This window comes from Chinchilla lanigera, unplaced genomic scaffold (genome assembly GCF_000276665.1).
Source record: "Chinchilla lanigera isolate Chin_1 unplaced genomic scaffold, ChiLan1.0 scaffold00015, whole genome shotgun sequence".
In the NCBI taxonomy this organism is placed as follows: domain Eukaryota; kingdom Metazoa; phylum Chordata; class Mammalia; order Rodentia; family Chinchillidae; genus Chinchilla; species Chinchilla lanigera.
Window position 1 is genome coordinate 21,154,527 of NW_004955416.1, and position 25,985 is coordinate 21,180,511.

Sequence of the window (25,985 nt, forward strand, 5' to 3'; positions counted from 1 at the left end):
TAGCCAAGGCTGGACTCGAACTTACAACGATCCTCCTGCCTCAGCCTCCCAAGTGCTGGGATTACAGGCATGTGCCACCATGCCCGGCACCTTTGTCGGTTTGATTATAGCTGACACATTGTAATTTTTATAATCTTTGACAAAGCGACATTATAAATTTTTTATATGACTATTCAGGCACTAGATTTTATTTAAATTTTTACATGTCACGTTCTGAACTGTCATTTGTTTATCTTTTGGTTTCTCTTCAGGGAACTTTCCCTGGAGAGCCTCTGGCTATGCCTAGTCATACCTGCTGATTATTTTTTATTGAAACTGTTTAAAGTTTCTTTCAAGACAACTTGATCCTTTTCTCTTCTGTGGCCTAATGCTGTTGAGTGTGTGGGTTGACTGGAACACAGACAGCTTTCCATTGGGTGCAATGTTAATTACACCCATTTTTCAGGTTGTAACCACGAATTACCAGTTGTTGAGTGCTGCTTTTGATACACATGATCAAGTTCCCTGAAAATGGAAGTATTTTTGGTTTTCTCCCTTGGCTTACACAGTTCAGTCTTTCCCTCTGCGCACATATTTTTTGAGTGTTCAGGGGTGGCAGGTAGTCCATGGGTGCCCATCTTTATTATCATTGGTCTGGAAACTAGAATGTCAGTGTCCAGGTCTTTCCTACCCTCTGCTTTTCATGCAGACCCACTGAGGGTTTCTTTTTGCATGTTTTGTGGAGATTGAAGATCCTGTACTCCTCAGCATTTCCAGTATCTGATCTGTTTATTGCAGTGTTTCTATGTTCCTTACCAGACTAACACATGGATGAACGTTTCTTAACACTAACTGCCTAATACGGCTCAATTTACCTTTCCTCTGAAAATGTGTATCTGAGTAGCTTGTTGGAACAATTCCCAGTAATTAAATTTGTCTGGCTTTTTGGTTTACTTTTTATGTACTATTTTTTAGCGAGGAGATACTTCCTGTTGTCACTTCTGCTGTCTTATCAGATACTACTTTGCTCCTTTTGTTCACTGCACTGACTTTTCTCTTAATCAAATGAAAATTCCCTCTGCCATCAAGTCCCTGACCTATAGCCTTCGTGAAGTTTGTCCATCATATCTCACTTTTCTTCACACCTGCAGGGGTTTCCAGGTGTAAGGGCTTATTGGACTGTGAAACTGTTTCTGAGAAGGCCACTGCATAAAGTAGTATATTGCATTGTGTACAGGACTTCTGTTTCCTGCTTTCGACAAGGGCTGGTGGCCTGGGAATCAATTTGGCGTCAGCGGACACAGTTGTCATCTTTGACTCTGACTGGAACCCCCAGAACGACTTGCAGGCACAAGCCCGGGCCCATAGAATTGGTCAAAAGAAGCAGGTTAGTGGGAAGAGGCTTCTGAATATGACTTTGGATTTAGAATGAGAGGTTGATTCAGCCCTTCCAGAATGTTTGTGAAACGCTTCTCCATGCCTCCCTGCACGGTTTTACTTCCATTTCCCCCAAGTGTTGATTTCTATTTATTGACCAGTACAGAAAAGGGAAAATGTCTTTGGACCAAAGGTGAATCTGCTAAAGACTTAAGAAAGACCTATGCTGGATAGCCTTATAACTGAACCTTTTCTTTCTCTTAATACAGAGTAGTTGCTAAATATTCTATCATCAGTTAAAATGATGTGTTCTGATACATGATAGCAAATTGGCACACAGGTACATTGGAAAACCATGTGCTTGCTTTTTTTGTGTACGAGTCTCCAGTGTCTGCTGTAGTACTGGCTAAGCGGTAATGATCATATATGGCCAGTGGTTCAGTTTTTGTAAAACTTTCTTGTAGTAAAACTGATTATTCTTTAGCAAGACTTTGGTCATCAGAGCAGACAGTAATGGCAGATCTTCAGAAACTGTTTTATTTATAGATGTAACCTGCTGTAAATACTAATAGTACTGCATTGACCTAAGTTGCTTACTTGGATGGATGGCTCATTTATAGCAACAGAGAGCTAATCTTTTTCTTGTACACTCTTAGTTTTTGACAGAGGTAATTTTTCTTTTTTTTGATCAATCATAAGCATAGCATTTCATTTTCCTGTAGGTAAATATTTATCGCTTGGTTACAAAAGGGACTGTGGAAGAGGAGATCATAGAGCGAGCCAAAAAGAAGATGGTATTGGACCATCTGGTGATTCAGCGCATGGATACCACTGGCCGGACAGTCCTGGAAAACAATTCTGGAAGGTCCAAGTAAGTGCCAGAAAGTTTGGGGAGGTAGGCAGAAGCAAACTGATTTTATATGAATATGTGCTGTAATGCTAACAGGATTTTCTACCACAGACAGTATTTATAGTCTGTCCATTACTTGAAAAAGGCCAGACCATACTCCAAAAAGGATAGCATTTTCATTGTCTTCTGTTTTCCCTGTTCTTTTTCCCACTAGTACTCTCTGTGTATGTGTGTGTGCGTGCCCATGTGTGTGTGCGCGTGCGTGTGCATGTCCCACTTTTGGCTCCTTGTGTGACCTACCACGCAGTGGTAGCAGTGGGACTGTGTTGCCATTGACTTTGCAGCAGTGATGCCACCAGACTGAATTGGCAGGCTGGATTTTACTGCTAGTAGAAGTACTTGTGTGGAGATGGTTGTACTTTTCCTCTTGATAATAGAGGGGTATAGAAAGAAAGGGGTTATAAAAGAAGACCAGTTTCTGTTCTGATCAGATTATTGACAGCCACAGCCACTTTTAAAGTGAAGTGAAATTAGTCTCTTTTTTTTTGGTCTTTTTGAGACAGGGTCTCACTATGCAGTTCAGGCTGGCCTTGAACTCACTTTGTAGCCCAGGTTGGCCTTGAACTCACAACAATCCTCCTGCCTCAGCCTCCTTAGTGCTGGGATTAAAGGCATGCACCACTGTCCACGGCAGTCCTTCTTAACTGGCATGTATTCAGATTATTTTCTATTCAAGAGGAATGTAAGTGAGAAAAGCTTACCTCCTTTTCTTTTTGACCAGAGATGAGAGGGTTGAAACTCGAGGGCAGTGATAATTTTCTGAGTCAGAGGACTTAGGGAGCTCTGTTCTGTTATGTTGCTAAACTTGTTTCTTGCTTAACTATGTAATAGGTGAGCTGGCAGGACAGTTACTGAATTTCTCAACTTCTGCTAGGTTAGCTTTACCACCACCAACTCATCCTGTAAATAAAGAACAGGACAGTAGAGGGATCACTTTTCTTGAGGCAGAATTTGTCTTTCCACCAGTTGACTTCTTTATGAAGGACAGGTGTTCTTTACAGCTTATTTGAGAATCCTAAGAGATTACAGCTATATTTTACTTTTACAGTTCAAATCCTTTTAATAAAGAAGAGCTGACAGCTATTTTGAAATTTGGAGCAGAGGATCTCTTCAAAGAGCTTGAAGGGGAGGAATCAGAGCCTCAGGTAATTAAAAATGAGGGGAAATATTTTTTGTGAAGTGTCATCTATGAGAAAAAAACTTTTTTTGTTTTTTTGGTTTTTTTCTGGTACCGGAAATTGAACTCACAACCTTACACTTGCCAGGCAGGCTCTGTACCGCTGAGCTAAATCCCCAGCCCTGAGAGAGAAACTTTTTTGAGACAGAGTCTCACTGTGTAGTTCAGACTGGCCTGGAACTCATTTTGTAGCTCAGCCTGGCCTCACTTGCAGCCATTCTCCTGCCTCAGCCTCCTAAATGCTGGGATTATAGGCATGTGCCACCATGCCCAGCTATGAGCATAAATTTTGGGGGAAGGTCTGTTTGAGTCCCTTATAAGGAAAGAGTGAATATCTGCAGTAGCATAGTTGTTTTTCTTCCAAAACTCAAAGCTTTTACTAAATTGAAATGGAAAGAATGAATAAAGCATTTAAAAATTCTTTCTTTATTTTTCTACTTAGTTTTGTTTCTTATAATTTCTCAAGTTTCACCTTATCATTTGGATAAAGGGTAGTTTGAAACATTAGATGTGAAAGACAGAGTAGAGAGTAGAACAATGTAGAGAAAGTCAGAAAGTTGGCTTACTTGTATCTAACATTTTCAGTAAATATTGAAGGTAGTTGCCTTTATATCTCTGTTGCCTTTCTTTCTTTTAGGAAATGGATATAGATGAAATTTTGCGCTTGGCTGAAACCAGAGAGAATGAAGTATCCACAAGTGCCACTGATGAGCTTCTGTCACAGTTTAAGGTATGAAGACCTTTGTGGAGAGTTGTCAGTCCTGATTCATTATTAATCACTCTTACCTGCAAGTCCTTCCTTTGTGCTGGACTCCGTTTTCCCTTTCACCTGAACTGACCCACATCCTCAGTGTGAATGTAGTCTGCAGTCCCTCCCAGGAAGGTAACCATTGAATTTGCTATCCTGCCCCAGAGTCAGGGTGGAGAGGAAAAGAGGTCGATGGAGAGGGCTGAAAGTATGTTGTTAGAAGGACAGGTGGAGAATCAGAAGTGTAGAGGAGTGTGCAGCACGTTTATCAGACACAAAAAGGTGTCCAGGTTGTGAGAACCATAGGTAACAGTTGGGAGACTTGACTTGGTGAAGTTTTTTTCTTTAGTTTGTTTTTGTAAAAGGAAATAAAGGATGGTCAGTATTGACTGATAAAATGAAATGAGATCAGGGCTAAATTTAGGAACCGGTGCTTTTGAGTACATGTATTATTAAAAAGCTTAGGGAAGGTAATTTAATGGCGATAAGGGATCAAGCAGGGCCAGATTTTAGGAAGATGTTAGCATGTCTCTAGGTTGACCAGACGACTTTGGGAATAGGGAAATATTGAAGGTTCTAAGGAAAGAAAATTTGATGGTACACTGTCCTGGGGGAAGAGTGGAAGGGTACAGCAAAGCAGGGAGGGAAGACTTGGCTTTGGAAAAAGGAAGCAGTCACTTTAGGAAAGAGAAGAGAAGATGTGGGAATTCAGTTTGTGATGTTAATTATCAGTAAAGTAGTGGAAAAGATTTGGGGCAGCCATAGGTGGGGCTGAGAGTTGTGGGGGGAACTTGATAGGGAGTCACCTGAGCCAGATGAACTGCTTTTCTGTGGAGCCAGTCAGCAAGATCATATAACTTTGTCCAGCAATACTTGAGATCAGAGAAATTGGATCAGTTGGTGATCTGATCCTTAGGAGGGAGATTAGCTTGGGAGTGAGGGGAAAGTCAAAACGGCAAGGGTTTCCAGGGTTCAACTTGATTCCATGTAGGTTAGGAGGAGCAGGAGAGACCTGAAGGTTACTGTGATGGTCAAGTGCAGCAGGCCCATTAGGTTCAAGGGAGACCATAATGTTTTTGGAAGGAAGGAAGCAGTGTTGTGTGCTCTGCTCCTTTGGCCACAGGCTGAAGTTGTCTTGTTGGAAGAACAAGGAGGAAGTAGAGGCGAGGGTCAAAGAGCTCAAGGAGTAGAGTTTAGGTGTGTAGAGGTAGAACGGGACAGAGGTGGATTATTGGTATTTGGGTGCCAAAGCAAAGTGCTGTAGATTGAGTGCTTTATATCAACAACAGACATTTATATTTCATACTTCAGAAAACTTCTGAGATCAGGGTGCCAATATGATCGGGTTCTGGTGAAGGCTGTTTTCTGAGTCACAGATTGCTGTGAATATGAAAAAATTAATTCTATACAAACTGAGTTTATGGTTTCTCAAAGTCAAAGAATAAAGTTGTGGGCCTAAAGGTGCAAGTTAGGACAGTATTTATTGGAATTAATAATAATAACTGCTAGATTTCTAGGAAGTGTCCCAAGTAGGTGACCACATGGCCAGAGCTACTTATGGGTAAGTTGAACATAGGAGGTGCTCAGTTTTTTAGTGGCCACCTATCACAGTTGGTTCTGTAGATTTGAAATGACTAAGTAAAGAACTCAGGCTTCTAACCCAGTTACTCGGTAGGTGGGATTTAAAGGAAACTAGCCTAGGGATATATAGCTCAGCTGCACGGAGCATGCCTGTCAAGCACGAGGTCTTGGGTTCGATTCTCAGTACAAAAAAAAAAAAAAAAGGAAACTAGAATTTTAAAGAAAAACTTGTTATTTTGCATTTTAAGTTCCTTTAAATTCAGGAACTTAATAGGGAGGCATTGTGTTCCATGCTGCCTGAGGAAGTTCATTCTTGGTCAAAAGTCAGAGTTCTTACTTAAATTCTCATCAGTGTGGTTGATCACCCAGCTCTGTGTCAGGTCCTTTCCCTGGCTAGCTGCTAACTAAATAAACTTTTTTACAGTTATATCCTCGGCAGATAGTCTGTTCTCCAGAGTCTGGCCCTTAACTACAATACTGCGTTTGGAAAATTCCCAAGTGAATGTAACATCACATATGCATATTTATATCATTTTATTATTTTCTGTTTTATTCATCTTATTATTTTCATATAAATATCATATTTAAAGTAATTACAAACAGTGCTTGATTTGAGAGAATGATCAGGTGATTTTTGAAACTGTCAGAAATTGTACTTTATTTTGTCTTAAAATTTAAAAAAAATCTGATTGTAAAAATCATGATGTATACTTGTTAGAAGTTAAAGAGTTAATTCTCCCCAAAAGTCAGAAAGTTCTGACTTGATTGTACTGCTCCAAATTGCTTAAGGAATGGAACTACCAGAAGCTTTTTTGTCTTTCTTTGTGGTCTTCAAGGCTAGGAGGGAAAGAATGGAAGAAGGTACAGCTCTGCTTACCAGTGCCTTAGGCTGTCCAGAGCGGGTCAGTCTTTCTCTGTAGCCGCAGTCTGGTTCTGTGAAATGTGTACATTTAGATGGCATTTTTTTCAGGGCTACATACTGTTTTAGTTCAAATCTGTATCAGGTATTAGACAATATTTAATACTAAATAAATGTAATATTCTTACAGAGTTTTTTGGTGGTTTTTTTTGAGACAACGTCTCACTATGTAATTTAGACTGGCCTTGAATTTGCTTATATCGCCCAGGGTGGCCTCAAATTCACAGTGATCTTCCTGCTTAATGCTGGATATAGGCGTGCTGCACCATGCCTGACTATTCTTGTAGGTTTGTTCAACGTTGTTCATTTTATGTTGTCATTTTCAGTCCTAAGACCAAAGTTCACTTTTGAACATATGCAGTCATTGCATATACTTAATGTTTATATGTTTGACAGAGATGAGTATGGTGATTGGTTGGCTAGATGAATTGACCTCTAATCAGTAGCAATATATAGAAATGTAAGTTCATCGTGGATTATTAAGTACTCATCATTTTACAATTTAAATAAATTATACAATTACTGTTACATTTACTAGAAGTATATATGACTTAAACATTTTTCAGAGAAACTAAGGAACAGTTTATATCCTTGTGATATACTGTGCACCCAAGGGATAGATTTGAGGTCCTTGTGTAGGGTGAGCAAAGAAGTGTACATTCACTGGTAAAAGAAGGTAATCTCCGTAGCAGTAAGGTGTGCTTGGATTCCTGCCCCAGAAGCACAGAGGTAGCACGAACAGGAAAAGTGGTGCTGGGTTGGGGAATAGGAAGAAAGAAGGTAAATCAGGCTTTTCGATTTTAAAAGATGTGCACCCTGCCCTGGGTACCTCTCACTGCAGCTGTCTGGATAACATTGTCAGAAATGATTGACAGGGTGCTCAGTCATCTTAGGGTCCCGGACTCTCCCAGACTTTACTCTTTTTTAATCACATATATGATATGTGATCCCTGTATATGAACCTTTGTTGAAGTTTGGATGGGGCCAAGGTTACTAAAGGTCAGGCCACAGGGTTCTAATGGGATCTAACAGGCACATAGTCTGGTTTGGAGCTTTAGAGATTTTCTGGGTCCTTGTTATTCTTACTTCACTTCTCTTAGGACAGTGGTGGCAAGCCTTTTAAAGACCAAGTGTCCCAACTGCAGCCCAAACCTACTTACTTATCGAAAGTGCTAACACTGCAATTAAACCTGAATGCTGAAGTTTTAGTTTAGAAAAACAGCTCATACTTTAACATCTTTTGTCTTAAAAGAAAAACACAATAAACACAATGACAGAGACTTCAATGAAACAAACAGCCTTTCATGGAAAGGTTAAGTCTGCATTTGGCGTGCTTTTGCACCGTCACTGTGCTCTTCGCTGCTGTGTGCTGGTAGCTCATCAAGCCTTGGCTCATACTGTGTTAGTTTGAGAGCAACACACAGTGCTCACGTCAGATTTGATGTAATTCACAGCTAAAGACAGCTGCTCAAAAGCATAAGATGATCCAAACAAAGTAAGAAAAGCAATCCCAAGTGCTTGCATTGACTTAAAGTTATTTGGCAGAGAATGCCACTTTAAGGATTTCATTTTCACACCTACCAACTGTGCTGTCCTTGTCGTCCAGTCACTCTTATCTCAACTGTTTCCAGATAGAGCTTTCTTGAAATTTCAATAGCTCCGTTTCCAGATTTCTAAAGTCTACTCAGTATGAGCAGGAAAGATCAAGTTCTTCAAATTTGGCTTTATCTAGACAAGTAAGAAAATACAGGGTTGGGGCTGGGGATTTAGCTCAGCGGCAAAGCGCCTGCCTGGCAAGCGCAAGGTCCTGAGTTCGGTTCCCGGTACTAGAGAAAAACCAAAAAAAAAAAAAAAAAAAATACAGGGTTGTCTCCATCTTACAGAACTGTAAAAATCTGTTTCTAAAATTCTCTTTTGCAGTGCTGCAGTGTTAGAAAATTCCCTGTAGATTTTCTAATGACCTGTAGGATTGTCTGCAAGTATTATAGAATTTTTACAACGCAATTTTAGATTTTAGAAATATTTCAGCTGCCCAGTTTCAAGGTCTCATATGCTGACAAAGAGGGCTCTGCATGCCATAGATTCACCGCCACTGTCCTTGGACAGTGGAAGGAGGATTGGCTCTGGGGTGTTGCCTGAATTCAACTAGGTAGAAGGGGAGTGATCTTCTAGCCCAAGTTATATTACCTGTACTACTTCTGTTTGTTTGTCTTCTTTTCAGTACAATTTCTGGTGAGCTTATGGGTTGAACAAATTGATTTAGGAAGGGGCTGGGGATTTAGCTCAGCAGCACAGCACTTGCCTGGCAAGCGCGAGGTCGTAAGTTCGATTGCTGGTACCGGGAAAAAAAAAATATGTTTGGGGCTGGGGATTTAGCTCAGTGGCACAGCACCTGTCTGTCAAGTGCAAGGTCGTGAGTTCGATTCCTGGTACTGGAAAGACAAACAAACAAAAAAAGCCAAGTTGATTTAGGGGGACATGAGAAAGGATAATAGAAAAATTCATTATGTCATATAGTATCACCAGATTCCTATGACATTGTCTCACGTAGGTTAAAAACACTGGTTAAGTTGATGTTTTGTCAGAAGGTATTTGGAAGTAGAGAAATGTCAGACAGCATCTTGTCTGTTTGTTTTTAGGTTGCCAACTTTGCAACAATGGAAGATGAAGAAGAGCTAGAAGAACGTCCTCACAAGGATTGGGATGAGATTATTCCAGAGGAGCAAAGGAAAAAAGTAGAGGAGGAGGAGCGGCAGAAGGAGCTAGAAGAAATTTATATGTTGCCTCGAATTCGTAGTTCCACTAAAAAGGTGAGGAGGAAGTGAGGTGGAAGTCATGGACGTCCAGTACTGTGAAGTCTGCCCTTGGTGCAGGTGACTGCAGGCAGAGGCCTTGCACTGTTGCCCTGACTCAGAGGCCCGCAGATAGAGTTAGGGTGCAGGAAATCAGAAAGGAAAGGGAGAGGTGCACAGAATGTACAAGCACACCTATAAGATGATGGACTTTGTAACCCAGCTTCTTATGAAATGGCTGAAGGGGATCTGAGTTCAATAGAAGTTCAGATTTTGCCTTTGAGATTAGGACTGGTGATCTTAAAGGTTTGGTTCTAATTGCCACTGCCTTCAGCTTCAGAGCTTTTAAAGTGTTCATAGCACTTGCTATAGATACTTATGTAACTAAATACGTTACCTAATTCAAAACAAGGAACATAAATAGGCTTTACACCTTACAAAAATACCTTCATAGGCACCATCTAATTTGACTTTTGAAACATTGAAGTAGATAAGTTTTGTTACCCATTTTTGTTGGGGAGGGTGGACTTAGATTTGTCTATCAGCACAGTAAGTCAGTATTAGCTACCATTTATTGAGTACTTCCTATGTACCAGGCATAGTTCCAAGCATATTTGTACTTACTGACTCATTTAAATCTCAGGAAAACCCTGAGTTATATGGACTGTTGTACTGTTACAAAGAAAAAAACAAAGACACAAAAAAGTAGGTACTTGTCCAAGGAAGTAAAAATGAACTTGGTTTATGTTGGATATTCTATACATTAGATAGTATAAAAATACCCAGATATTTAACCCACTTTATTTATTATTATGGTACAGTGTCTTGGAAAGCGTGACTGTCCCAAGCAAGTTTTTCCCTCATTATACGACATCTTACTTGTTAAAAGGAAAATTGACTTTTTAAAAAATTCTGAGTACGAGGGAACTAGAAAGTTGGGCAGGTTGTAGTCCTTTTATTTCTTGGAGCTGACACTTACTTAAGTGTCACTTTTATTTTTCAGGCTCAGACAAATGACAGTGATTCTGACACTGAGTCTAAAAGGCAAGCCCAGAGATCCTCTGCTTCTGAGAGTGAGACAGAAGACTCGGATGATGACAAGAAGCCAAAGCGCAGGGGGCGTCCCAGGAGTGTGCGCAAAGACCTAGTGGAGGGCTTCACGGATGCGGAGATCCGCAGGTCGGTGCAGGCTCTGCTGCTGTTTGAGCTTGCTTGGAAGGGCGTGCTGGAAAGCCTGATGAGGTTCCTGGCGTTTGTGTTGGGGTGGGCAGCAGTTTAATACCTAAGAAAAAGGTAGAGAAGATGAGTCATATTCCCAGTCTTCAGGGTGATTACTTCTGTGGAGTTTTTCTCAGTTGAGATTTTTCTGCTTCCTTGCTCATATTGTTTTGTTTTCCTCTTATTCTTTGGTTATTAGAACGTTGTCATGAAGTTCAACTAGGGGTAAGGAATTCACACAGACACACAGACACACACGAAGGAAGAGGGATCTGCACATGTAACAAGTAACATGAATTTTTAGAATAAGTACAAATAAGTATCCTTACTAACTCCCCTCTTTCTCCCTGACCCTGCCTCAAATCTAGTTTCCTCAGTGTTAGTACCGATGCCAGTTTTTGATGGTTTGATTCCTTTGCAGGTTGGCAGCTTGTTTGTTTTTGTTTTTGATGTTTTTGTTTTATGTTGTGTTTTTCTGTGTTTTTGCCACTTGAAATCAGTTGTTGCCATACTTCTGTGTCAGATACCCACATTTATTGGTATGTTTCATACCTCTCTGACCTCCAGAAACATCTAAAATTGTACTTCCAAATTAGTTTTCCTAGTTTCTACATTTTTGTTTTTTTCCAAAGCCTGAGGAAAAAGTATGAAGATAATTTTATGACCCTATCCATAATATAAATAGTCCTTTAAGACCAGTATATTTGAAATTGTGAGGTCTTTGTTTCCACTTAAATGTTGTACCTATTTTCCTTCATCGCTACCAGAGTATAACTGTACTTAACAGCTCTGAGTATGTAGCACATCCTCCTCCTCTTGCTCTCTACCCCCAGGATTTGGAGAAGAATGTTTTCTGCTGTTAGGTGGAATGTTCTATATATATTTATGAAATTTACTTGGTTTAGTGTTGTTCAGATCCTCTATTCCTTACTGATTTTCTGTCTAGTTCTGTTATTGAAAGTAGAGTGATGAACTTTCTGTTATTCTATTTTTTTGTTTTGTTTGTTTTTTGTTTTTTTCCGGTCCCGGGAATCGAACTCATGACCTTGCGCTTGCCAGGCAGGCGCTGTGTCACTGAGCTAAATCCCCAGACCTCTGTTATTCTTGTATTGCCTATTTGTTCCTTTAGTGTGGTCAAGTTTTGCTTTAAGTGGTTTGGAACTCTGTCATTAGGTGCATATACTGTAATTTTATAACTAATATCTCTTTGTGATGATTGGTTTTCTTTTAAATCATTGTGAAACTGTCTTTCTTTTTGTCTCTAGAAGCAATTTTTGTCCTACAGTGTGTTTTTTAAATTCTGATATTTGTATAGCTATTCCAGCTGTCTTTCTGGATATTTGAAATATAATTTTTCATCTTTTTAATTCAGTCCAACTATATCTTGGAATCTAATTTGTATCTTAGTGTAATTGGACCTTTTTTCTTCTTGGAGGGGGTTCGTTTCTTTTTGGCACAGGATCTTCCTTTGTGTAGTGTAGGCTGGCCTTGAACTGACTATTAGCCCTGGCTGTCCTAACACTTGCAGTGATCCTCTTGCCTTGGCCTCCCGAGTACTGGGATTATAGGCGTGTGCTACCATGCCCGGCATGGGTCATGTTTTAAAATTTTTTTTTCTCCGATCTCTTCCTTTTTATTGGAATCTAATTCATTTACATTCAGTGTAGTTACTATTGATAAGTGAGATTTATTGCAAATCGCATCATTATTATTTCTTCTTTTTGGTTATATTCTTTTTTGGTTATATTCTTCTTCTTTTTTGGTTATATTCTTGGTGGTTGCCCTGGAGATTACAAGTAATACCTTGATTTATAACAGCTTAATCCCAATGATTTATTCCAAATAAATTCCTCCTGTGTTTGTGCTGTTGTCATGCAAGGTATCGTTACACACTGTAAGCAGCCTAGCAATATAGTCTCAAAAATATTGGTTTGTGTCATTGCCTTTTAAAATCAGAATTGTTACGACTAAAAATACATTTGTAGTATTTTTATACGTCAGATAGTAGAGTTACTACTAAAAATACATTTTTTAGTATCTTTATATTTACTTAATTATCCTACAGGTGCTCATTTCTTCATGTGGATTTAAGTTATTGTTTATTTTCCTGTGATACCTACCTGCAGGACACTTCAGTATTTTCTTTTGGGATATGTCTGTTAATCAAAAATTTCTGTATTTTTGTATATCTGGTCTTGTCTTAATTCTCCTACATTTTTGAGGGATAGTCTTCATTCTTTTATCTTTCTGTTTTCACCATGGATAATCTCAGTTGGCCTATCTTTATGTTTATTGATTCTTCTGTTATTGTGCATTCTTTTTCAACTCTAGGATTTCTGTTTAATGCTTCTAATTTCTGTTTCTATTTATATTCTGTGCTTGGTGATACTGTTACTCTGAAACTTTTTAAAAATTCTTTAGTCATGGATTTCTTGTTTTTGTTTGTTTGTTTTTCTTTGGGTACCCGGAATCGAACTCACTCTTTGCCACTGCGCTAAATCCCCAGCCCCTAGTCATGGATTTCTTTAGTTCTTGTACATATTTGTAATAACAGCTTAGCGTCCTGGTCTTGTAATAACAGATTAGTGTCCTGGTCTTGCAAGTCCACGTTCTGGACTTTGTCAAGCATGGTTCTTCATGGCCTATTTCCTGTGTATGCGTTCTCTCTTTCTTCTGTGTTTCCTATAATTTTTGGTGGTGTTGAAAACTGAACATCTGAAGTAATGTGGCAGCTCTGAAGTCGAGTCCCCTGCCAGACTTGGTTGTGTTTGCTGCCCCTTCTCTTCGCTTGTGTAGTGATTTTCCTAGAATAGTTTTATGAGGCTCATGTTCTTTCAACAGAGGGCTGGGGAAGTTTTATGAGGGCTGGGGAAGTAAAGTCTCTTCCCTTCAGTTGTGTGGCTAACTAGCCAGGCTGAGTGTTCCTTAACTGCCTTGGGCCACTCAGTCTGTGACCCTTCGTTGAAGGGCTGTGTGTCCTCTGGTGTGTCACAGTGCTTGGAGTGCTGTTTATGCCTCTGCTTTAAGCTTAAGTTTCTGTACGTGCAGATCCTCAAGGTCAACCAACATTGAGAGGTCAGGACCTTCTCAGAGGGACCTGTGCTTTCTCACAGACCTGCAAGATGTGTGCTTTTGGTTGTTAGGACTATGTCACACCTTTTCAGAGCGTCCTGTGGACATCTTTCTCCACAGGTCTTCCTCTTCAGCTAAGATCAACCTCTTCTCATCCCCAATGGTATTGTTTCCCCACCTGACTGGGATTTGTTGTTAAGCCTTTTTATTAGTTGTTCCTGACAGATGCACTGTGGACAAGACTGTCCAGAAAGAGCTCTAAATCAGGGCAAATACAGGGCAGCATGAGAAGGTGCTCAGTAAGGACACAATTCTCTAGGGATAGAGCTTTTGGGAAGCTTCCAGCCTGTTCTTCTACCTCTAGGGCCTGCTATTTTGCAGGCTGGTACAGCTACTGTAATTGCAAAGGGGATAGTTTTCAAGGCTGTCGAGAGCTAGAGAGAAGGGGATGGGAGCAGAGCAAGTTAAAATGGCAGAAAACTTGATATTCTTGCTGAGACACAGTGATTTTCTTGAACAAATTCTTTGTACATGACTGCAAATCTGCTTGATTTCCAGAGTTCTGACAGTTGAGTGTAGCAGTTTTTTTTCAGTGTTCTTTTTGCTTTTATGGAGAAGCTTTTTAGGTCTTTTGAGGTCCTCACTGCCATTCTGGAAATGCTTTCCCTGATGATGGTGATTTTTACTATTATCAGTTTTTTTTTGAGTCAAGTTCTCGCTTTGTAGTATAGGCTGGTTATGAACTCATGATGTATCCCAGGCTGCCTTCAGCTCCAAGAGATCCTTCTGCTTCAGTCTCCTGAGTGGTGGGATTATAGGTCTGCGCCACCACAACCTGGCTCTTACTGTTAGTATTATTATTTTTTTTTTTTTTTGGTTTTTCTCTGGTACCGGGAACCGAACTCACGACCTTGCGCTTGCCAGGCAGGCGCTTTTGCCGCTGAGCTAAATCCCCAGCCCCTTGTTAGTATTATTGCTGCTACTACTTTCATGATGTTTGGGTTTGAATCCAGAGTCTTGTGCATGCTAGGCTGTCATATAGCAGGGTTGAAGGAGGCCCTGAAAGAGGAGGTGGAGAGCTTTGGCCTCACTCCACTATGAGGCAGGCTGCCTGTGTGCTGATTTCTGCCACAGGAGAGCGATTTTCAGGGTGTGTCAGTGAGAGCCATAAACGTTCATTAATTGGAATTTTAAAAGTGCTCACTTGAAGTAGATTGCAGGCCCTCAGGAGGGAAAGGTACCTTGTGACCTGGGGCTGGGTATATTTATCGGGTTTTGGGGTGTCCCTAAGATGAATTCTCAAGGATGTGTATTTTGGTGTCTGCTGGGTTTTGGCCATTTTAGCCCATTTCCTGGGCAGCACAAGCCCTTACTTGTGTTTGAGGGTGAGATCTGGTATCCTCCAATGGTGAGCTTCCTGGGGTGGGGGTTGGGAGGAGGGAGCACAATTTACAGGTAAAAGGCACAAGCAAGACCCCAGTTTGGAGGTGATCGTCTTTAAGGCCATTAGGAATTCTTCCTGGAAGGGAAAAAAGAAGCTTGACTAACTTTTGTGTCCTAAAGTTGCAATTTTTCTTAAAAAGTACACTTTTCTTGTCTCCTTTCTGTCTTTATTCAGTCTTACCCCAAGGCCAAGGGCTCTGTCACTGACCTAGATCCCTATTCAAGCCACCTTATTTCAGACATAGACTATTTCAGTGTATATTAAGGAGGGAGAACCGTAGCATTGAGAAGTAATCCTCGGGCTCGCATTCACGTTTAACACTTTGCTAGTCCTTGTTTGAACATTAAATTTAATATTGTTTCTCCTTAATATTGTTTCTTGGCTGTTGTCACATTTAGTCCTGTTCTCTTCAGCTGTCACACCCTCTGATTTCCATTTCTTTGTTAGTATTGCTCCTTACACAGTTACCTAACCATATTTTCTTAGTACTTTGGCACGTGACTGTAGTGATGGTCTTGATGTATTGTGGCATCTTGCTTTTTAGTGAAAATTTCAGTGGTTAGCCTGCAAGGGTAGGGAGAGGATAACAACACAGATCGAAGGTAGCATGGTTTAAAGTAAAAAACGTGGAAAGATCCATTGGATTTTTGGTGGAGTTAGGGTTGGACAAGACTCCACTGGAGTTTTAAAAATAGTTGTGCCTAAAAAGTTTTAAATCATATTTTTATTTTACTCTACTTTCAAAAATATTTGACAGATTTCTAGAAATCTTGTAGCTGTATCATTGACCAGAAAAAAAATGGAAAATATTGCAGTATGAATTAAAGTAAAACAAGTGTACCAAATAGGCCAGCGACTGATGTTCGGGTTTTGTCACAACAGAGTTGCGGTGCCTGAATCGTTACATTGCGTCTTGAGCTTTTTGAGCTTGTACCTTCTGAAGAGGATATTAGAGTTAATCCTCAGTTCTTTTCTGTTGTGTACCTAAATAGTTTCATGATCAGTCACTGAAAATAAACTTGATCTTTAATTTAATCGATCTTCAGTACTCATTATTTTCATCAACTGATTTCAGAGATACTCAACATACTTTATTTTAGTGATTGTTGCCAGGATTGTGCCTGTTTTTGACAAGTTGCATGACTCATATGTCATCACAGGATATGTTGGCATTAACATAACTAAAGTCTCTGATTTTAATGTATTTTATTGATCATATCCTTAGGTTCATCAAGGCTTATAAGAAATTTGGTCTCCCTCTTGAACGGTAAGCTCTGTAATAGTCTTATCCTTCTTTGCAGTTTTATTATATAGCAGGTTCTTTTGGCAGTATTTTCCATTTAATAATAATGTTGGGAACACTGTTTCTGGAAACATCCTTTTATGAACACTGACATGTTGGGTGGGTGTCCCTCTCTGGAAGGTTGCAGCAGAGACAGCCTACCCAGAGGTTTCCCTCAGTGAGGGAGCTGGAGCAGGTGCATGCGAAACTACGCAGTGTGCGAAGTGATTTCCAGGAGAGTTCAGTTGACTCCAGTGAGAAAGAGCATATGTAGTTACTATTTGCATTTTAGTTCTTAGACTTAATAATGTGGAAGGAGAAAGATTCTTTGTGACTTCAAAAATCTTTTACTAATTTAGGAAGGTGTCATGAAAATTAAAGAACTTGCATTACCTTCCCAGTAGTAACAAAGAGGTTAACCGTTAGCATTATTCAACAAGCATTCAAAAAAAATGAATTCAGAAGCTGGGTATGGGCATGCCTGTAATGCCAGCACTTTGGAGCCTGAGGCAGGAAAATCGTTACTAGTTCGAGACCAGCCAGGCTACAAAGTGAGCTGAAGGCCAGTCTGAATTGCATAGTAAGACCTGTCTCAAAAAGAAACCCCCACCAAAACAAAACTAAAAAAAAAAGTATGTGTGTATATATATTGAGCAGTTAGATTTTAAGACATGGCTCTATTTCACATAGTTAAGTATTTTGCTTTGTAAAGAAAAGTGCCCTTAAAGGAATTGTGATAAACTTCTAAACTTCTGGAGCTGGTGAAAGTTCCAAGCCTGTGTTTTTGTGTTGTTCTTCCATGTGGTAAGGAAGTAGTGACGTATAATAATAACTCACGATGAAACTGAAAAGTGCTTCTCTGCAGGCTGCCACCCCGAAGTAAAATGCTTCTCTTTGAGCCATAACTGTAAAAGCCAGGAGGATGTAGAAAACATGTGGTACCTTTTGGCAGCCCGATTTTTAGTCTTTGTGTTCATGGGCTCCATGACTTAGAGATCAGCTGAGTACCTTGTAGAAGGAACTATACTGTGCTCCTAGGAAGACTGCAGTGAACAAAGTAGATGTTTCAGTAGATGTCTTCAACAATCTGTGAACAGAAGCAGATGGCCGATTTATCTAATAAGCTTGTCTTTCTGACTTCGAGAATTACTTGTGGCATATTCCGAGACACAGCTCTTGAAAATGAGTGCATTATCTCTCAGTGACTAAGGATTTGGTTTAAAAAATTTTTTTTGGTGCTAGAGATTAAACCCAGGACATTACATATTGTCCAAGAATTCTTCTTTTACAATAATCCTTTGAACGCCCTGTAAAGAAAGGCAGAAAAACTGTCGTTGTAGGGACAAGCTTATGAGAGACTACTGGAATTTCATATGATGTTTTTTTTTTTTTTTTGGCACCGGGAATTGAACTCAAGACCTTGCGCTTGCCAGGCAGGTGCTGTGCCGCTGGGCTGTATCCCCAGCTCTCATGTGATGTTTTAAAATGTAGACACTATGTCTCCATATTTATCATTCCTCAGGCTGGAGTGCATAGCCCGTGATGCTGAGCTGGTGGATAAGTCTGTGGCAGACCTGAAGCGCCTGGGTGAACTGATTCACAACAGCTGTGTGTCTGCAATGCAGGAATATGAAGAACAGCTGAAAGAAAATGCTAGCGAGGGTAAGGCAGCAAGTCCCCTTCAGTACCTCTTCAAGATCAGATGTTCTTTGCTGAAGAGCTTTGGAAAACAACTTGTACTGAACCCCACACATAGCTCATGCCTTGAGGTGCATGTTCTAAGGTGCCTTTCTGTGAGCTCAGGGCTCTGAGATGCCATGGACCAGGTACCCACAAATGAAGTGGATTTCTGGAAGGTACAGATCAATGAACAAAATGAAGTGGTTTCTTTTATGTTGCTATAAAAGTGTAAATTGGTTTGGCTGAAATAAAAACCTGAGGGTCAACACCAAGTGGAGGCCTCTGTATTTTGGTTGCAAGTGAGGGATTGTATGAGGTCCTTAATTATTTGGATATACGTACAGTAGCGTTAAACTGGGTCAAGTGTAAATAACTCAGAGAAATAATTGAAATGAAATATTGTATGAATACTGTAAACATTTTTTTCCCCCCGGTACCAGGAATCGAACTCACGACCTCGCGCTTGCCAGGCAGGTGCTGTGCAGCGCGAGCTAAATCCCCAGCCCTTGTAAACATTTTTGTTACATTGAGATTTTCATGCCACTGGAGTTCGTTGTACCTAGATTTGATATGTGATGTGTTTTCTCTTAGACAGACATCAGAGATGTTTTTGCCTGTCCTGTGTGATAGCTTAAAAGGAAGAGGTGTAGGGATGCTTATAAGGAGAGAGCTCAGAAGTTACCTTATAGGAGTGAAGCTATATTCCTGTGTTTTCCAGGCCATGGTTTATGTGTGTCGTTTTCCCCATTCTTGTGTTACTGTTTACTGTGCTAGGTGAGGCTACCCTTCGGAGGTTCTGTTGGCACCGAGGCCCTGGAAGTAGCCAGATTCCTGGAATTTTGGATTTGCTCTTTCTTAGTTACAAGATCTTGGACAAGATCTTGTTTTACTCTCACACCTATCTCATGTGCACAGTGGTGTAATAGTAAGCAAAGGCTTTGGATGATTAATTGAATAACATTATATAGTATCTGGCTTGTAGTTTAGCTATTATTAGGAAATGAGTATTTGTCCTTTGGGATTTAATTTTAAGGATACTTCTGAAATTAATAGAATTTAAAAATATTTCAGATATAGTACAACTTTTTAAAGGTAAAGTAAAAACTTCTTAAAGCTTGTTTTTTGTAAATGAAATTTAAATAGCCTAATAGCTTGGACAGTGATATAAATATGTGTTTTTATAGCATGCAGGAAGCAGCTAAAACTAGCTGTAAAGTTACAGTGTTTCTTCTTTGTAATTGTTTTGAATAAAAATATTTACATAGCTCAGAATTGAAAAAACATGTATCCCTGTCTCTCATCTTTCTGAGAAATTTTAAGATGCACATTTTTTACCAAAAAGTAGATAATTCCTTTTTTGGGGGTGTGTGTGTGTGTGAGTGAGTTTTTGAGGTAGATCTCACTATGTAGTTCAACTGGCCTTCAACTCACTATGTAGCCTAGACGGGCTTGGCCTCAAACTCACAGCTGTCCTCCTGCTTCAGCCTCCTGAGTGCTAGGATTACAGTCATGAGCCACCATGCCTGGCACTTCTCCACTTTAAACACAAATCACTGGTAGCATAATACACAGACTGTTCTATTCTTTGCTTTTTCAGTCTCATAGAGATAACTTCCTTATTATGTCCTATTGTCTCCACATCTCTTATTTTCTTACACATGTTCACATTCTGGATCTGACTGCTTCCTCTTGGCATTGTATAATTTGTTATAGGAAATAGAAAATTTGCATTTTCTGTAAACTGGTTATTTAGCATATTTTGAATCCAGACCGATATTTCAATTTCCCTTGGAAGATTATTGATATTCTTCCTAAAAAATAGGAAAATAAATATATATTTGTTTTATTCTCTATTATGTATATTCACTTCCAAATAGCAGTACCAGTGTTATTGTTACCCATAAAACTCCCAAATGCAAAGTTTGATTTCCTTGCTTATCTTTTTAAAAATTAGAATACATTCCCCTTAACATCTTGTCAAAATACTATATTTTAAAATTATTTGAAGTTGTTTTCTGTGTTGGTTAAACCACCAACTTAATTTATAGATTCCTGTTTTCATTTATTTTTAATTTTAAGACAACACTCTTGTTACTTTGATTGAGCTTTTTAAACTGTAAAACAGGGTTCACATGAAGTATCTTGGTCTCATACTTACTTTCCACCCCTGTTCTTTTCTTCCTCCTTTGGTCACATTCCTAGTAGTTTACATTTATTATTCCACTGCTACTTTTTTAAAAATTTAAGCATATGTGTGTATGTTTCTCCTTTTACAAGAGAATATACTTGATTACCTTCACATCTAAGAGCTCTTCTTGTCATTAGGTAAAGATTGTCCCTTCCTTGACAATTGCCCAGGATTTTACTATGTAGATAGATGGTAATTCACTTTTTTGTTCCTTAGTAATGAATATATGAGCTGTCAGTCTTTATCATTATAAATAAAGCCACAGAGAATAAGTGTGGTCTAATAAATATGCTCTTGCAAGTTTTGGGGGAAGATTTCTAAAAATAGGAGTGCTGGGTCCTGGGGCAAAATATATACACAGAGTAATAAAGAAATGGAGGAAATGTTTACTTTTAAAAATTCATTAAAAGATACATGGCCACTAGTCCACTTGACTTGAAACACACTTATCCCATTATTCTTGCCATTTTGTGAAGCAGGTAGTTCTGGACATTCTCTTTCATAAATATTTTTATCAGAAGTGATCAAAATGTGGTGAATGCTACTGCTGGCTACCTTTCTATGGTGAGGCAGGCTTGTAAGAATATCTGCCTCATTCACTGGATCTGGCTGTATGTGAATTCTGGCTCTTCCTCAAAGTTAAAATGACCGTGAAAAATGAATGTTTGGAATTGATTCATACCTTGAGGCAGCCATGACAGTGCCACTAAAGACACTCCACTCAAAAAGTGGATGGGATCAGTGTGTTTGAAGTGAGGGTATTTATTTTGAGGGGGATTAATGGCAATGTGTCTTTTACTGTAATAAATATTCACATTTAAATATTTACTGTAGTTTTGATTATACCTCATAAGTACTTTGTTTCAATATTGCCAAATTCTCCTTTCTGTGTCTGGGGTTATTATCACCAGTAATGTTTACTAGTATCTGTGTATAAGCCTCACAAATAGTATATATTGTTTTTCTGTTTGTTTGTTGTTTGTTTTGTCTTTTTGAGACAGGGTCTCACTATGCAGTTCAGGCTGGCCTTGAGCTCACTTTGTAGCCCAGGCTGGCCTCAAACTCCTAATGATCCTCCTGCCTCAGCCTCCCGAGTGCTGGGATTACAGGCGTGCACCACCACGCTCGGCCATAGTATATATTGTTAAATGTTTGGATTTTTGCTAGCCTGATAGGAGTAAACACTGTCCTATTCTTCTTCTAATGAGCAAGATTATGCGTGTCTTTTAAGGGACAGCTATCACCACATATTTTGCCAGTTTTCTATTGAGAACAGTTTTAAACAAGTGGTGTTATCTTACAGATTTCAACTTGGACTCTTTAGAGTGATGGGGTTTTATTTTTACTTCTCAGATCTTTATAATTTCAAGTATAGGTGAAGGTAAACTTTTCATGGCAACCTTTTGTGTCTTACTCACCTTTTTATTGCCGAGACACAGTATCTGACGCCCACAAATTAAAGGAGGAGGGATTTGTTTTGGCTTGCAGTGTGTGGAGGTTTTAGTCCACAGCTGAGTGGTTCCAGGATCGTGTGACAGAGGAGAGCCCCTTGTGGTGCAGTGGACAGGAAGCAGAGACACAAGGGAGGATCCAGGAAGGGAGATGCAGCCTTCTGTGTCACATCCACAGAGACTCACCTCTTCCGCCCAGGCCCTACCTACTAACGGGAAGTCAGCTATAGTGTCCTCTATGTAATCCAGTCACCTTCCAGAGGTCCTGTCATGATAGCATGAGGTTTTAGGGGGACATCTAGATATATCATAGTACTTTATCATTTCATGTGTTAGGTATTAAAATGGTGTGGTACTTTTTCAGTAATGATATTTTAAAGATGAATTCTAAATTATCTTTAAGATACTAGAGTTTCTAAAAACTCTGATAATGGGATTGGTAGGTAAATAAAAGGAATAAACTTTAAGCATTAAAGTGATACCTTCAGCATTTTCTTTTAATTTATTTTATTTTATGGCAAGAAGATTAAAATACAATTACAAACATCAGTATATTAAAAAAAAACCCTACACGTTAAAAGTCTATTTTATAAATGTTAATTGAGGAAATTTTTTTGTCTTAAGTATTACCTCTTAAACTAACAGGGCTTAGGGTTTGGTGATAACATGTTTTCTGTGAAGCTTCAACAAGTTTTCATCTAAGTAATATAAAATTTTATTCTTTAGGGAAAGGTCCCGGAAAAAGGAGAGGCCCAACAATCAAGATATCTGGAGTTCAGGTTAATGTGAAATCCATTATCCAACATGAAGAAGAGTTTGAGATGCTTCATAAATCTATCCCTGTGGACCCTGAAGAAAAAAAAAAGTGAGTGTTTTGTGTACAGGCGTGGATGATGCACATTGTAGGTTACAATTGGACGTCATCATTGGCTCTTCTTCTAACATTGGAAAGGTCCATTTGTAATGCTTTCCTGTCCTGAAACCTCTGTAGATACTGCCTGACCTGTCGGGTCAAAGCTGCACACTTTGACGTAGAGTGGGGTGTGGAGGATGACTCTCGCCTGCTGCTGGGAATTTATGAACATGGCTATGGAAACTGGGAGTTAATTAAGACAGACCCAGAGCTGAAACTGACGGACAAAGTAAGTAGCTCAGCTAGAGAGTTCTGGAAGATATACTATTTTTATACTGTTAATTTATTTTTAACTCTTCTCGAGAAGGGAGGATCAGATTGGATATTAGTACAGTAGTAAACTTCTGGGATTTCTTCATCCTTGGAAGTGTTACCATCTTTAGTGGACTCTACCAGTGTTTTATGGACAGTAAAGGGAAAGACACTAGCCAGGTGAAATTTTGGGATAATTCTAGGAGAAATCTTAATATTCTCATACTTATGTTAGGTTGGATCTCATTACAACAAATACCAGGGTAAATTTATTTCTGGGCCTTAGTTTTTGGCTGTTTGTTTAATATATTTGAAACAACCATATTTAAGTTCTATACTCAAAGAACGAGCATCACCTTGGTATTTTTGTAGTGGAATTAAATTGTGCTTCTCCCACAAAATCGAGCCTCCCACCCTATCTGTTGCAAGTAACAAGGCCGTGGTTAGAGCTGTAAGCAAGGAAAGCTGACTGACTCAAATTTAGTTGGATTCACTCCATGCTGTGCTCCTAGCAGGGCTCTCCCTGGCACGTCCAAGTATCTCATCCCATCTGGGTTGTAGGAGGGTGACAGCACCCTGCCATGAGCTCTGAGACCAAACCCAGTCTGGCCTGAGCAGTCCAGCTGTGGTAGCAGGGAATGAATCATGTCCTGGCATAGCAGCTCAGTGCTCTCCGGCAATGCTCTAAGAAGCATTTTCAATCTAAAACGAAGCTTTAACCTAGCTCCAGGGATTCCCTGCTCCTGGAAGGAGGAAATCCACGCCGGCTGGGATGCTCTAGCAGATGAAGCCACAAGCCCCTCCTACCTGAGTTGTTCTACCCTGTTAACAGCACAGGTAGGAGCCAGTGGGAGAGCTGGATTTCTCCATCCCATTTTGTAAAATGAGAACGGCTCATGAGGGATTTTCAGTGACTGGGAGCCATGGACATGAGAATAGGATCTGAGGCTTTATCTGTGTTTTGGGTGGTTGGGAGGGGAAAGGACTGTGCTGAGCTCTTTGTTTATTCTGCTCCACTAACCGGGGCTTGGGTGTCGACGGGTGCTTCTCTCCCTTTCCTGTCGAAGATTCTGCCTGTGGAGACAGATAAAAAGCCCCAGGGGAAGCAGCTACAGAACCGAGCGGACTACTTGCTGAAGCTGCTCAGGAAGGGCCTGGAGAAGAAGGGGGCCGTGGCAGGTGGGGAGGAGGTGAGTGCGCTGCAGCCGGGTGTTCTTTCCGGGCGCAGCTGTGTCCCTGCAGGGCTGGGGCGGAAGAGCTGGCCTCTGCTCCCTGCACAGTGTGCTGCCTTGTCATGGTCAGATGCTGCCTTGGAGGCTCCCTAGTGGTGGTTTAGCTGGTAAGAGTGGAAATACTCATTTAATAACTAATCCCAACACCTTGGTACCTTTCTTCCAAACCGCGTTTTCTTCAAATATTGCCTCAAAGTAATCTTTATCTCTCACTACTGACACTAGTCTAGATGTGCTGATGCTGTTTCTGGCCTCCTCAGTTTGAGAACATGATTGTAGTTACTGCATTAAATACCGAAGGATTTGCCTGTTTGTTATAAATGGGCTGCTTGTGATCCTGGATTCCAAGAGTAAGATGGACAGTGGAAAGCCATAGTTTATTTCAGAAACTGGACTTAGTTATGATACCTTACTTGCCCAGTGGAAGACACCAATTGAGTTGCTGATGAATTCATCTGAACTTTATCTCCTTTTATTTCCCCAACTTACTGTTTCAGTTCAGGCCTAGTTCACAGTCAGGAGATACTTTAAGTTGTGTTCTCTACTAGCAGCCTCTGTGCACGCGCCTCAAGTGCTCCTAAGCTCTGTGTCATTTGTGTTAGTTGCCTTGCATTGTAAGTCAAAGCAGTTTCATTTAAAAAGGTCAGCACAGTCCCGTTCCTTGTTGTTTTGCAAGTAATAGTGTCATAAGGTTTTAGTATCATTCTCTAGAGAATATGGTGAATATGTTACATGTTAGGCTCTAGAAAGATAGACTGGATCACTTTATACTTATTTTAGATTACATTATTATATTTGATTGACTAGATAAACAATATTTTGACCTTTTCCTTACGTTTGTTTGGGGTTTTTGTTTTTGTTTTTTTCAGTACCAGGAATCGAACTCAGGACCTTGTGCTTGCCAGGCAGGCGCTTACACCACTGAGCTATATCCCCGGCCCCTGTTTGTTTGTTTTCTGAGACACGATTTTGCTTTGTTGTTTAGACTGGCCCTGAACTCATTGTGTAGTCTAGGCTAGGCTCAAACTCATGGCTGTCCTCCTGCCTCAACCTCCTGTGTGCTGGGATTACAGGTGTGAGCCACTATGCCCAGCTTTTTTCCTTATTTTAAGATGTAGCTTGTTTCTAGGTTTTTCAGTGTATCATCTTTTTTTTTTTTTTTTTTTTTTTTTTTTTTTTTTTTTTTTTTTTTTCTCCGGTACCGGGAACCGAACTCACGACCTTGCGCTTGCCAGGCAGGCACTTTTGCCGCTGAGCTAAATCCCCAGCCCCATCAGTGTATCATCTTTAATGCTATTTTTAATTGTATGTGTATACGTAAAGTGGTTTCCTCCCCTTTTTTGAATTTTAGCTTTAGAATGAGATGGATTTTAGCTTTTAGGATGAGTTTTAGCTTTATTCATGCCACAACACAGAATCAGTAGTTCAGGGAATACAGATTTTTTTATGTGGTTTAGGATAGAGATAGCCCCTACTGGGTGTGCCCCCTTCCACAGATAAATTTGGTTGTACCCTTGATTTCTCTTCTTTGAATTACGTGGGTGCTGACCCTTGTGAGGGTCACAGTGTTTTCTGATTAGTCTCCTCTTCTCCCCAGGCCAAACTGAAGAAAAGGAAGCCTCGGGTAAAGAAGGAAAACAAAGCGCCCAGGCTGAGAGATGAGCATGGCGTTGAGTTTTCGTCTCCCAGACACTCAGATAACCCATCAGAAGAGGGAGAAGTAAAGGTACGAGGCTGGATTTTATTTGAGGATATTGTTACTATTTTTTA

At 40.0% G+C, this 25,985-nt stretch overlaps 1 protein-coding gene across 1 annotated transcript in view; it reads left to right on the top strand.

Annotated features, from left to right (window-relative positions):
* Window positions 1–25,985, top strand: part of Chd2 (chromodomain helicase DNA binding protein 2) — a 124,752-nt gene that overhangs the window by 68,957 nt on the left and 29,810 nt on the right. The window contains exons 21-32 of the mRNA XM_005381599.2: window positions 1,217–1,366; window positions 2,079–2,227; window positions 3,315–3,411; window positions 4,081–4,173; window positions 9,331–9,501; window positions 10,487–10,662; window positions 16,443–16,484; window positions 18,022–18,161; window positions 22,545–22,683; window positions 22,810–22,960; window positions 24,051–24,173; window positions 25,813–25,941. Coding sequence (XP_005381656.1) covers window positions 1,217–1,366; window positions 2,079–2,227; window positions 3,315–3,411; window positions 4,081–4,173; window positions 9,331–9,501; window positions 10,487–10,662; window positions 16,443–16,484; window positions 18,022–18,161; window positions 22,545–22,683; window positions 22,810–22,960; window positions 24,051–24,173; window positions 25,813–25,941 — 1,560 coding nt within the window. The remainder of the gene's footprint in view (window positions 1–1,216; window positions 1,367–2,078; window positions 2,228–3,314; window positions 3,412–4,080; window positions 4,174–9,330; window positions 9,502–10,486; window positions 10,663–16,442; window positions 16,485–18,021; window positions 18,162–22,544; window positions 22,684–22,809; window positions 22,961–24,050; window positions 24,174–25,812; window positions 25,942–25,985) is intronic.